This window comes from Lontra canadensis, unplaced genomic scaffold (assembly GCF_010015895.1).
Source record: "Lontra canadensis isolate GAN:19392208 unplaced genomic scaffold, GSC_riverotter_1.0 scaffold9, whole genome shotgun sequence".
In the NCBI taxonomy this organism is placed as follows: domain Eukaryota; kingdom Metazoa; phylum Chordata; class Mammalia; order Carnivora; family Mustelidae; genus Lontra; species Lontra canadensis.
Genome location: NW_022631003.1, coordinates 29,128,174 through 29,140,247, shown reverse-complemented (window position 1 = coordinate 29,140,247; position 12,074 = coordinate 29,128,174). Strand labels below are relative to the sequence as shown.

Genomic DNA, 12,074 nt, shown 5'->3' with positions numbered 1-12,074 from the left:
ACAGAAGTTTGTATTTTAAATTCCCAAAGCCAGTTTTGCTCCATTACTATTTTTTAATTTTTCCTAAGAAACTAGGCCACAAAAAACCAAGAGGCTTCTATGAACTCAGGACAACTAGGAAGATAACATCTTGCCGGAATTTACATTTCCCCATGATTAACAAACACACTTTTAAGCGAGTGTAGCTGGCCTTCAATTTGACAGGTTTTCAACTCAGATTAGTTGAAGCCTGTTAAGCCTCCCCACTGTGGGCCATTTTCTTTCTCTTAAAAAAAAAAAAAAAAAAGAAAGAAAAAAGAAAAAGAAAGACAGAGATTGATTTAGTCCTGGGGATATAATAACAATCCCAGAAACAGAAGCAATTTATTTTCTCAATCTCTTATTTTCTTTTACAATACAATTTACTAGGTAATTCGATCACTGGCATGATGTCACACACCCGGCTTCTTGCCTTCCTTTTCAATTTCTTCCAGTCACATCAAGTCTTTTTCTTAAAAGCTTCAAATTGCCTACACTCCTTTCACTCAAAAAGTCACCACACCACAGGATTCAGCCTGACTCTGAAAGACAATTTGCAGAGATAGCTGCATCACGTGGTATCATCAGAAACCTTGCGATGACCCAACAAATGCGCGCGCGCACGCACACACACACACACACACACACACACACACACGAACACACAGCTGTCTGATCAGCTTTTGCAAACTGAGCACTGCTGTATATACCGAGTTTTCCTGTGCTCTACAACGTACTAAGCAGCAGGCACTCTGCTAGGCATCTGACTTTCATTAGTCTATTCACCCTCACAAAACTCTGTGCCATGCACACTTGCTACCTCACAGAGGAGAAACTCATCCAGGAAAGTTGTTGCCTCTCCAAGGAAATGCCGAGGAAGTGACAAGGAATTTACAGGTAATCTCTTACCTCTAAAGCTCACTCTCTCCCCACCACCTTGCATGGCCTCCCCTGAGAAACCACGTCCTGTAAGCTCTGATTCTTGTGCCTTGCTCGCCAGGTGGTACGTTTGCCAGTGAAAATGACCACCTCCTTAGGAAGGGAAGATGATGGCCGCTTCTGGACTAGGACCATGGCCTTTCCCATCCTTTCCCGTGGATAATTCAGGGATGCCATCAATTCTGCTAGAGAGTTGGGAGTCATCTCCAGATTGGTTTCCATCTTCCTGGCCACGCTCGCTCCTTTTGGGCCCCGGGACCTTAGTTTCTAAGAACTCCGTGAAAATGACGTTGGGGGCACAAAACAGCAAGACAGTGAGCTGAGCACCGTGTAGTGTTTGTTACAGATTTTTATGCAAAGTGTTCTAAGACTTTTTAATGCAAAATTGTTTTTAGGAATAGCAGATTATGTGCTGAAACATGAGTTCTCAGAGAACACAGAATAAGATAGTTTAGCGATTAGCGTTTTAGATAAATATGCAAATAAAAACACCAAAGCCCCTAGAGGTGAGTAACTTGCCCCAGTCACACAGCTAATAAATAGCAGAATTGGGATTCAAACCTGGGCCTCCCTGACTCCAAAGAACCTGAGATCTTTCTCAGTGGCACTTACATAGCGTGTATCAGGCTCACTGGAGAGCTTGTTCAAGGTACAGATGCCCAAGCTTCCACTCAGAACCTTCCACAGGGTCAGGACATCTGGATTTTTGTTTGTTTGTTTGTTTTTAATAACTTTCTAGTTTACCCTTCTACATGCCAAAGTTCGATAATCACACTTCTACCCCAACTGCTTTATGGTCCTATAGAAATGGTCCTCACTGAAGTAATAAAAACTTCTAGGTTAATCCTTTCTAGCTTATGAGAGTTACTAGGGAATGAGCAAAACCTTAACATTTTGTAAGTTTTCATGAATCTTTATATTGGATATGATAGTTTCTGCCTTAATTTACTTGCACTGACTTGATATATAATGGTTCTCAACTTAGATTATGCATCTACCTTGCTAATTCCTTGCAGAATCTGTTCATTTGCTTTCACTCGGCACTCCCTGATTTCTCCGACAAATGTTACAGGCTCTGTAACAGAGATCCACAGAGTGGATCCACAGAGATCACCCTTTAGCTTAAGAGAACTTACCTTCTGTTTCCCAATTAAAAATATGAGGCAAACTTTGATGGGCTACTGGAACTAGAGAATGTAGTTATATTTAAAGAGAGGAACTCAATATATTGAAGATCAAAGACTCTCAAGGTTATTAAATATACAATGACTTTGGAGCACCTGGGTGGCTCAGTCTGTTAAGTGTCTGCCTTTGGCTCGGGTCATGAGCCCCGGGTCCTGGGTTTGCTCTCTCTCCCAAGTAAATTAAAACAAAACAAAACAACGACTTTCACTGTTCTGTCTGTGGGGGCTGAACCCTCTGTGGGTATCTCCAAAGTGAGGTCATGTGGGTGGCTCGGTCTGCTAAGTGTCTGCCTTCAGCTCAGGTCATGACCCCAGGGTCCTGTGCCAAGCTCCTGCTCACGTGGACACGCTCTCTCTCTCAAATAAGAACAAAATCTTTTAAAAAAAAAAAAAAACAACAACAAAGTGAGGTCATGTGGATAACAAGTTAATTGTAGAAATCCAAGTTCAGGACCTCTACGTTGTTTCAAAAGCATAATATAAATGTCACACCCCCAACCCCTTGCCCAATTCTTGCTTCTAATAAAACTGCAATCATAGTGTCTGGCTACAAAAGTCATACCCAAGGAGTTTATTGAATCCAGAAAATGTCTCTTCCTGGTCTTCTTTCTGCTGAATTTTCTCACTTAGGGTATGTAAAGTTTCTCTCCTGTGTCTGGGCTATCAGTAACTATTACCATATATGGAATGATCTCTTGTGTTTAAAACAAATTATGAGAGAGAAATCCTTGCTGTGTAATGTCAAATCAATAGACCAGCCCTAGACTTCCCAAGAGAAATGTATAGTTTTGTTACCAGTTTGAAATTTTTTTTTTTTAATTTATTTACTTGAGAGAGACAGAGAAAGGAGGAGGAGGGTCATAGGGAGAGGGAGAGAGAGAATCTTAAACAGGGCTCAAGGGCTCAATCTCACCACCCTAACATCATGACCTGAGCTGAAATCAAGAGTCGGGCGCTTAACTGACTGAGCCACCCAGGCACCCCAAGTTTGAAATGTTTAGAGAGCTTCTTAGCTGTGATCTTTCAGTGACCACAGATAAGCATCCTGCCTCTGTCAAGAACAGGGTTTCAGGAAATGGGAACACAGCAGTCCCTCCTTGGGTCTTCGTCGATGGCAGTAGCTACTGTACTCTTGACCTTCTCAGTCCGATGCCGTTACATAAAAGACTATATGAAAAGGAATATGATGAACTCTTAGAATCTAAAATAACTATATCAAGTTCTTTATTGGTAGACCTTCAATGACATTTTTGAAATTATATATTTTTTCTTCACTCATGTCTGTTCCATCTGTTTTCTTCTTACCCTTAATGAATGTCTCACATCAGCAAAGGGACTTTTCTGAGAGCTGGTGTCCACGGAGGACTCATTTGCAGCATTTCTTCTGTCCTTTGGTTGTGTCATTATTACAAAAGCAAAGGTTCTGCTCTGAGCCTTTTCGGCTTCCATTTGCAATCATGCAGAAACCCAAGGGGACACTTTGTTTCTTCTACCTGTGGTAGTTATCTGCTGTCTTTTATCCCACCAACACAAAAGAGCCAGGAAACAATTTCAGGAATCAAGCTCCCACTCCTGGTTCTATCACTGTTCTTACAGTAATTAATTTCAGTGTAACAAGCAACGTTGAGTCTTTTCAATGAACTGGGTGCTGTCCAGCATAAAATGGTAAACAAGAACCAAGGAGTTTACCAACCAGAGGGGGACATTTAAGCCCTGACTTTAAAAATGAACATTAATTTTCCAAATTAATGTTTCACCAAGTTTTTTGCAATTATATTTCTTTCACCAAGTATGGTACCCGGACTGGCAGACCTATCCATTGAGCTGGTTAAGACGTACAAGTGCCGGGGTTACTTGCCAAACCTACTGAGTCAAGGTCGTGGAGGGTAGAGTAAGGAAGTCATTTTTAATTGGTTCCTAGATCTTTCTTACGCCTACACAGTTTGAAAACCACTGATGTCCTGTAAAGAGAAATGAGCCAAACACTATTGTTCATGAACAATTAATCCACGTTAACACTCCAGCTGGAAAAGTTCTTATCTTGGGACCAGTTAAAAACAACCAGGGAACCTGATGTGAAATGCAAACTCCTGGGTGTTCCCCAGTCATTTCTTCTTTAGTGGGTGGGGCCAGGGGCTGGAAATACACACTTTTAATGTGCATCTTAGTGATTCCGATCCAATTCACTTGGTGGGTAACACTTTGAAAAGCACTGACCTATTGGATGATGGTTGGCTGTAATCTCAGTGGTCTATTTAGGATGTGGCAACATTTAAGAGGTATTATTTTGTTAGAGGCTGGAGCAAAATGGTGAGATGCCAGATGAGGCGAGTCATATTAGTGGGCATAGATAGCATAGTAAAATGTGACCCTCACTTAGCCCTGTGGCTTGAATTGCTGCAGCCAATTCTCCGATTTATTTCAGTTGACCATAATAAATCCCATCTGGATTAGAAAACTTAAACTTTAAAAAGAATTATACCATGTGCACTCGGCTATGCCCTGTCATTGGAAAATATAATCAATAAATAGAATATAGCTCAGAACACTATTTCCTGAATTGGTAATTATCTCCATTGATCACATTTGCATAGGTGGGCTGGAAGTATAATATGGTGTAATGGGATTCTCTGCCTTTTAAAGTTGTAAAATCCAAAGGCAAAAGAAAATCTGTACGGTAGCTTACATCATGTGGGAGGAACTCCATTGCTGGAAGGATGGACAGTGAAGTCATTTTCCACTTACTACTCTAATGTAGCCAGAAATCATCACAGGTCAAAGTCAAAGACTCCACAGAACCCGAAATAAATTTCTTGTGAATAAAATCTGTCATGCAAACTCAAAACAGAACCTTCTACAAATCAAATTATTAAAAATGGGGGAAATTATGCAAATTTTAGATAAATTTATCCAAAAAGATCCAATTTGTCACATGACTAACATAGACTATGAGAAGGAAAAGCTTTGATGGTGAAAACCAGTATTTAGGTTGCTCATGATTCATCCAGATTACAAAAGCTGCTAAATATCTTTCTGGAAGAGCCAGAATGACCTTTGTTGAGAATGTCCCTCAGACCCTGGATCCACCGCATCAGTCCCAAATGTCACAAAACCTTTGAGGGTTGATCTAACCTCCAAACGCTTTTCAGAACTCTAGTCCCACGCTACTGCAAGGCTGCTCCTGCAGAGAAAAAAAATGGTAGCTCAAAGGCAGAAGTGTAGTAGCTCACCAGGTCAATATGTGGACTTGACCTCCTTCTCTGATCATCTTCACTGGATTCCCACAAGGGCCTCTGAACATGGTCTTGCCTGATTCAGAGGAGACATGATTTCTCTTACTACCTTAGATCAATTTCTTATCAGCCAATAAAAGAGCCTAGGGTAGATCTCCAGTGGAGGGAAGAAGCCTGCTCTTCAGGATAAAGGAAGACATGCAAACTGTCTTCGGGGGCAGAAGGGGTGAAGGGACTAGGCTCGGCTACTCTACTATGATTAAAACCACAGACTAATTTTCTCCGCTCCTAGCCTTCCTAAACATTTAGCCTTATTTTTCCTCACTGCTATTAGCCCATGCCAATACAACAGTAGAATTTCCTTTTGTCAAAACAGGTTGAAACCAAGAACATTTTTTTTAAATTACATTCTTTGAGAAAATGGAAAATACCAGTTGAATCTACTTTCCCCTCCACACTTGTGGCTCTTTCCTTTTCCTTTATAAAGAAATTAGAATATTAAGAAATCAATTAATATCCCATAAAACGTACATGAGCTCATGTAATTCTCTTACTAGACAATAACTGCCAAGGATATTGGAATGAGATTATTTAAAAGTTGTATTTGTTTTACCCATTACAGATTCACTGAATTTGTTATTTTCTAATTATGTTTGTGCTGCTAAGACCTACTACTGTTCCTCTGGGCCAGTTAACTAAGTTGTTTCAAACTTGTATCCATGAGACCTCCCTTGTAAAGGCTGGTGATTTTGCTGGTAATTTGCAAAGGCTGGTAATTTTGCACTGAAAGCCATGTTTCCCAGCCAAAAATGGAAACAATCTCCATGTATAAACATGGGGAAAAGAGGAGGGGCAGGATATGGACGACTCACTGTCATTCTTTCAACCTGCAGGAAAGGCTCAAAATACACTCCTTCCTGGTTATTAGAACTGACTTTTTTGAATGTTTATCAAATTAAGAAGAGTGGAAATTATACCAAGCTGACCAAATTGCAAGAGGTAAAACAAATGGCTCTTGAGTAAATGCCTTCTTTGAGTGGTATTACAGATAAAACCAGTTTTTGAGAATTGCGATGTGACACGTCAACAAAAACAAGACCAATGTGATGGTGATGACGCTGTCTGCATATTGATTTCTATTTATGTTTTAGCTCTTTCAAAAAGTCAAAGAAGTTTGTCCAAACGTGCATGAGAAGATCAGAGCTATCTATGCGGACCTCAATCATAATGACTTTGCTATCAGCAAGGAGGACATGCAAGAGCTTCTCTCCTGTACAAACATTATCTTCCACTGTGCGGCCACCGTGCGCTTCGATGATCATCTGAGGTACATACCCACTTCCTGCTCATGGCGCACACAGGTGCACGTGTGTGCGTGTACACATGCATGTCAGTTTCCTTGCGGTTTCTGTTAGAAAAAAGATGTACGCAAGCAATGAATCACTAAATTCTACCCCTGAAACTAATAAGATGTTCCATGTTAACTAAATTGAATTTAAATTAAAAAAAAATTTTTTTAAAGGTATATTCTCCATGAAAAAAAAATTCAAAGGAGTCAAACTCCAAAAATCTCGCCACCCGGAGACTACCACTTAATATCATAGAGAGCTTCCATTCCAGCTTTTCTTTACACATCCATAATAAAATAGACTTACGTTCAACTTCACCAAAAAATGGCATCATACTGATAATTTTTTAGCGACTTGCTTGGTTATATCTTTGGATATCTTTCATTGTGAGTAGATATTCTTTATAATTTCAAATGACTGTATGACATTCCATTTTATGTGTCTATAGTATACTCCACCAATTCTATATTGGTGGATATTTTTGGATTGTTCGAATTTTTCAGTATTATAAACAATGCTTCAGTGAACATCTCTGTGCTTGCATTTTTTTTTTTTTTATACCGTTGTGTGCTTTACTTTGGGTAAATGTCCAGAAGTAAAATTGTTAGGGATGTACCGGATGTGCCCAGGTTAGAAATGGTTTACATTTTGGCATATAATGCTACATTGCTTTCCACATGGGCAGTATTGATTTCCGCTGTCCAGTGCACATGAATGCTCATTTCTGACACCCACAGGCATACTGTGTTATCGTTCTTTACTTTTAATGTTGTCAATATAATGGAAATGCCAATCCATATTTTGATTTTGTTGATAATGAGAAAAGTTGAGGGCGTGGAAATGCTGATTGGCATCTTATTCTTTTTTTTTTTTTTTTAAATAAACATATAATGTATTTTTTAGCCCCAGGGCTACAGGTCTGTGAATCGCCAGGTTTACACACTTCACAGCACTCACCACAGCACACATCCTGCCCAATGTCCATATCCCCACCACCCTCTCCCGACCCCCCTCCCCCAGCAACCCTCAGTTTGTTTTGTGAGATTAAGAGTCTCTTATGGTTTGTCTCCCTCCCCATCCCATCTTGTTTCATTTATTCTTTTCCTACCCCCCAAACCCCCCACATTGCCTCTCAACTTCCTCATATCAGGGAGATCATATGATAGTTGTCTTTCTCCGATTGACTTATTTCGCTAAGCATGATACCCTCTAGTTCCATCCATGTCATCGCAAATGGCAAGATTTCATTTCTTTTGATGGCTGCGTAGTATTGGCATCTTATTCTTTTGTGAAATGCCTATTCGTGTTCTTTGCCTATTTTTCTACTGAAACATTTTTTTCTTGTCAATTTTAAGACTTGTTGGAATAGTTAGCATATTGATTTTTGGTCTTTAACAAAGCTCAAAATACTTTATCATTTGTCCTCAACTATTTTTATTATTTATGCATTATTCATAATTTCTTCTACAATTTTTATTGCTTAATTTTCTCCTTTACATCTCTGACCCATTTAGAGTTTTTTTGGCTTATAAAGAGAAATAGGAAAATTCTATAAAAAGGAAAGTGATGTGGGTGTAAATATAGAGTAGCTTTTGAAAAATTTCTAACAGATGGCTACTTCTTAAGAAACATTTATTAAATGATTTGTTTTTACTCTTTATTTAGTGAAGTTCTTATAATATACTGAATTTCCAATGTTGGACTCTTTATTTTTGTTCCATTACTTAGGCTTTCTCTCCCAACACCACAGTATTTTATTACAGTAATTTTTTACTTTATTAGGCAAGTTACACACATCATTCTCTTTTTATAGAATTTTCCTGACTATTCTCATCTGCTTAAGATAATTTTTCCAGCTTCTTAAAAAGTTGGGAATTTGATTAGGATTACTGAATATGAACATGTCAACTACTTTAGAAAAACCACATATTTAAAACATTGGCTCTTCCTATCTAAGAACAATATATTGTTTATTCAATTTTTCTATAACCCTTAATGAAGTTTTATTTTTGTATATAGTCTATTCCTTTTTTCTTAACTGGATATATTTTTTAAATGTTCAGTTTTGAATATGTGCCTTTCTTCCACCGTATTCTCCAGTTTTTTCCTTTAGCATAACTTTTATAAATGGACACTTTACTGAATGAATCATTGCATGTCCCAGGGTAGGTTTTTTCTTTCTTTTTTTTTTCTCTTTTGTTTGTTTCCCAGATACACAATTATGTAATCTGACAGGGATTTTTATGACTGCCTTTACAACTGCTACATCTGCTAATTCCTTATGTTTTCCTCTCTAATTACCAGGTGGAAGTTCAGAGCAATATTAAGTAGTAGTAGTAATTGCAGCCATTCTTCTTGGCCCTGACTTTTTTTTTTAAGATTTTATTTATTTATTTGACAGAGAGAGAGAGAGAGAGAAAGAGAGAGAATGCACAAGTAGGCAGATCAGCAGGCAGAGGGAGAGGGAGAAGCAGGCTCTCTGCCTAGCAGGGAGTCCAACGCAGGGCTTTATCCCAGGAACTCGAGATCATGACTTGAGTTGAAGGCAGATGCTTGATCGACTGAGCCACCCAGGAACCCCTTGGCCCTGACTTTAAAAGCAGTGCTCCTAACTTTTCACCATTAAACATGATACAGGCTAGCAAAGGGAAAGGGATGTATTTTAATCATTTATTCTTCTTTTAATGATTTTTTAAAAATTAAATTGGAAATGGATACTGAACATCATTTTAAAATTTTCAAAATACATATAGAGGATCATTTAGTTTTTCTCTTTTTTATTGTCTTTTTTAGTTAGATTAACAGGGTTCCTGATATTGTATAAACCTTGTGTTTCTAGCATGAACCATTTCATTGTCATCTCGTATTATACTTATATAACTTGGTATTCTATTAGCAAAAATTTGGGATTTTGACATTGATTTTTAGGTCTGACCTGGATCTTTGCAATAGAAATTTCTTTCTTTTTTATTGTTTTTTAAGATTTTAAAAATTTATTTATTTGACAGACAGGGATCACAAGTAGGCAGAGAAACAGGCAGAGTTGGGGGGGGTGGGAAGCAGGCTCCCTGCTGAGCAGAGAGCCCGATGTGGGGCTTGATCCCAGGACCCTGAGATAAGCTTAACCCACTGATCCACCCAGGTGCCCCTGCAATAGAAATTTCTATTTCTCATTCTCTATCCACTGCTACTCTCCTACAATTCATTTGAATTTTTACAGCTTCTTGAGTTAGATGCTCAATTTGTGTGTCTTTATATTTTTAGTGGCTGCTTAAGAAACCCCTTTATACATCCAGAAGATTGTGATTTTTTTTTCCTTCCAGTTGATTTAGAACCAAGCTATCTCTAAATGCAATACGAACAATGCTTCAGCGACTAGGATTTATTTGCACAGAACACGGCATCAACTATAACACATTCCAGGCATCACACAACTGTGTAGCTATGGTCTGTGCTCTTCTTCCTGGGCCTTTGGTGCAGCCACAGAAATGAGACATATGTGCCCGTTATTGGAGGAGGTGACGTTCTAGCAAAGCAGGACACCGAATTGCCTCATGGTACTTCTTCTGCTTTACCTCCTGCAGACACGCCGTGCAACTTAACGTCACTGCCACCCAGCAGCTCTTGCTCATGGCCAGTCAGATGCCAAAGCTTGAAGCCTTCATACATATCTCCACTGCCTTTTCAAATTGTAACCTGAAGCACATCGATGAGGTCATCTACCCATGCCCTGTGGAGCCAAAAAAAATCATCGACTCCATGGAGTAAGTTGGGTCACATCAGGGTGTCAGGAGGTGGGCAGACCGTGTGGTTCTCTTTGATTCTTTGTAGTCATCCATTAATGAGGTAACAAAGCGAGACACTCGTGAAGCAACGTGCTCTGCAAAGGTGCTAGCTTTCACTGTCTGATCCCTGCTGTTCCCTTCATCCCAGCGTGGGGAGTACAGTGCTTGGTGATGGGGAAGGATGGGCATGGATAAATGCCACAGGGCAGTGGGTATCAAGGAGGGCACGAGTGGTGATGAGCACTGGGTGAACGTGATGTCAGAAACTGATGGTGTACTATATGGTGGCTAACTGAACATAACAAAAAAAAATGCCACAGAAGAGTTTTATGAAATAGTTTAGGATTGTAATGGGCACATGGGAATGCTTCTGTCACTCCGTACTGAACTCAGCGTGGTCACTGAAGGAAGTAGAGTGTACAGTGTAAAAGCGTAGAAACAAGCCTTCAGTGTCAGTCTGACCTGGCTTCTGCAGCTTCCTGTCTGTGTGACCTTGAGTGAGTTCCTTGGCCTCTCTGTGCCTCAGTTCCTTCATTTGTGAAATGGGGGTGATAACAGTGCTCATCTTGTAGTGATGATGAGTGATAGAAAGCAGTTGTTGTGCTTGGGAGTGTTTAATGGCAGCTGATCCAAAGGTTAATAAAGAAGAACTCAGATGTGGGACGTCTGGGTGGCTCAGTCGGTTGAGCATCTGCCTTCGGCTCAGGTCATGATCCCCGGGGTCCTGGGATGGAGCCCCAGTCGGGCTCCCTGCTTGGCAGAGAGCCTGCTTCTCCCTCTCCCTCTGCCTGCCGCTCTGCCTACTTGAGTTCTCCTATCTCTCTGTCAAATAAATGAATAAAATCTTTAAAAAATTAATAATAATAAGAAGAAGAACTCCTAGGTAAGTGGAAATCCTCCCAGGTCTGGCAGAAAGTGCAAGTCTCTTGGTCTAGGAGGCTGAGATATGCTTTCCTTATTGTCTTGTTGTGGAGAAAAAAATAACTGTAGCATCTTTCTCTTCCCTCCTACTAACAGGAACCACTTTATTCTTAGGACAGGCCCTGGTCTCAGAACAAGTGTTTTCGTTTTCTGGATCTTCATTCTTCTGTTCAATTTAACAAGTTTATCTTGTTTAGAAACAAAACAAAACAAAACAAAAAACAACAACAACTGCAAAAAGGTATTCTGGCTGAGAAAATAGACTACTTCACCATGAAATTTGTCAGATTTTAATTTCATGTAATACTGTATCACTATTTAAGATAGACTCTTTAAAATGAAGCTTAGCTAAATCAAGAGTTCACTCCCTTCAGGGCAAACATTTTTATCTCCTACGGTCCTGAGAATAGATATTTTTACCTGTCATTTAAAAATATCCGGGACAAAGAAGAATGAAAGTCATCTAAAGGACCTGGAGGTTACCTCACATTGCTCATAAGTGGTGACTTGCTTAAGTCGTGCAAAGGGACCTTCCAAGCTCAGAGCTTGTCAGGAGAGTTGGAGAAAAGAGGCTCTGATGCCCCAAGTCGGTACAGGAGAGTGGATGTGGAAGGCCTCAGAGTGTTTTTGGGTGGAATCGATTTG

The 12,074-nt window shown here is 39.7% G+C and overlaps 1 protein-coding gene across 3 annotated transcripts in view; it reads left to right on the top strand.

The window, feature by feature from the left end:
- Window positions 1–12,074, top strand: part of FAR2 (fatty acyl-CoA reductase 2) — a 136,634-nt gene that overhangs the window by 101,592 nt on the left and 22,968 nt on the right. For all 3 annotated transcript variants that reach the window (XM_032855164.1, XM_032855165.1, XM_032855162.1), the window contains exons 3-4: window positions 6,526–6,701; window positions 10,308–10,487. In XM_032855164.1, the coding sequence (XP_032711055.1) occupies window positions 6,526–6,701; window positions 10,308–10,487 (356 nt within the window). The remainder of the gene's footprint in view (window positions 1–6,525; window positions 6,702–10,307; window positions 10,488–12,074) is intronic.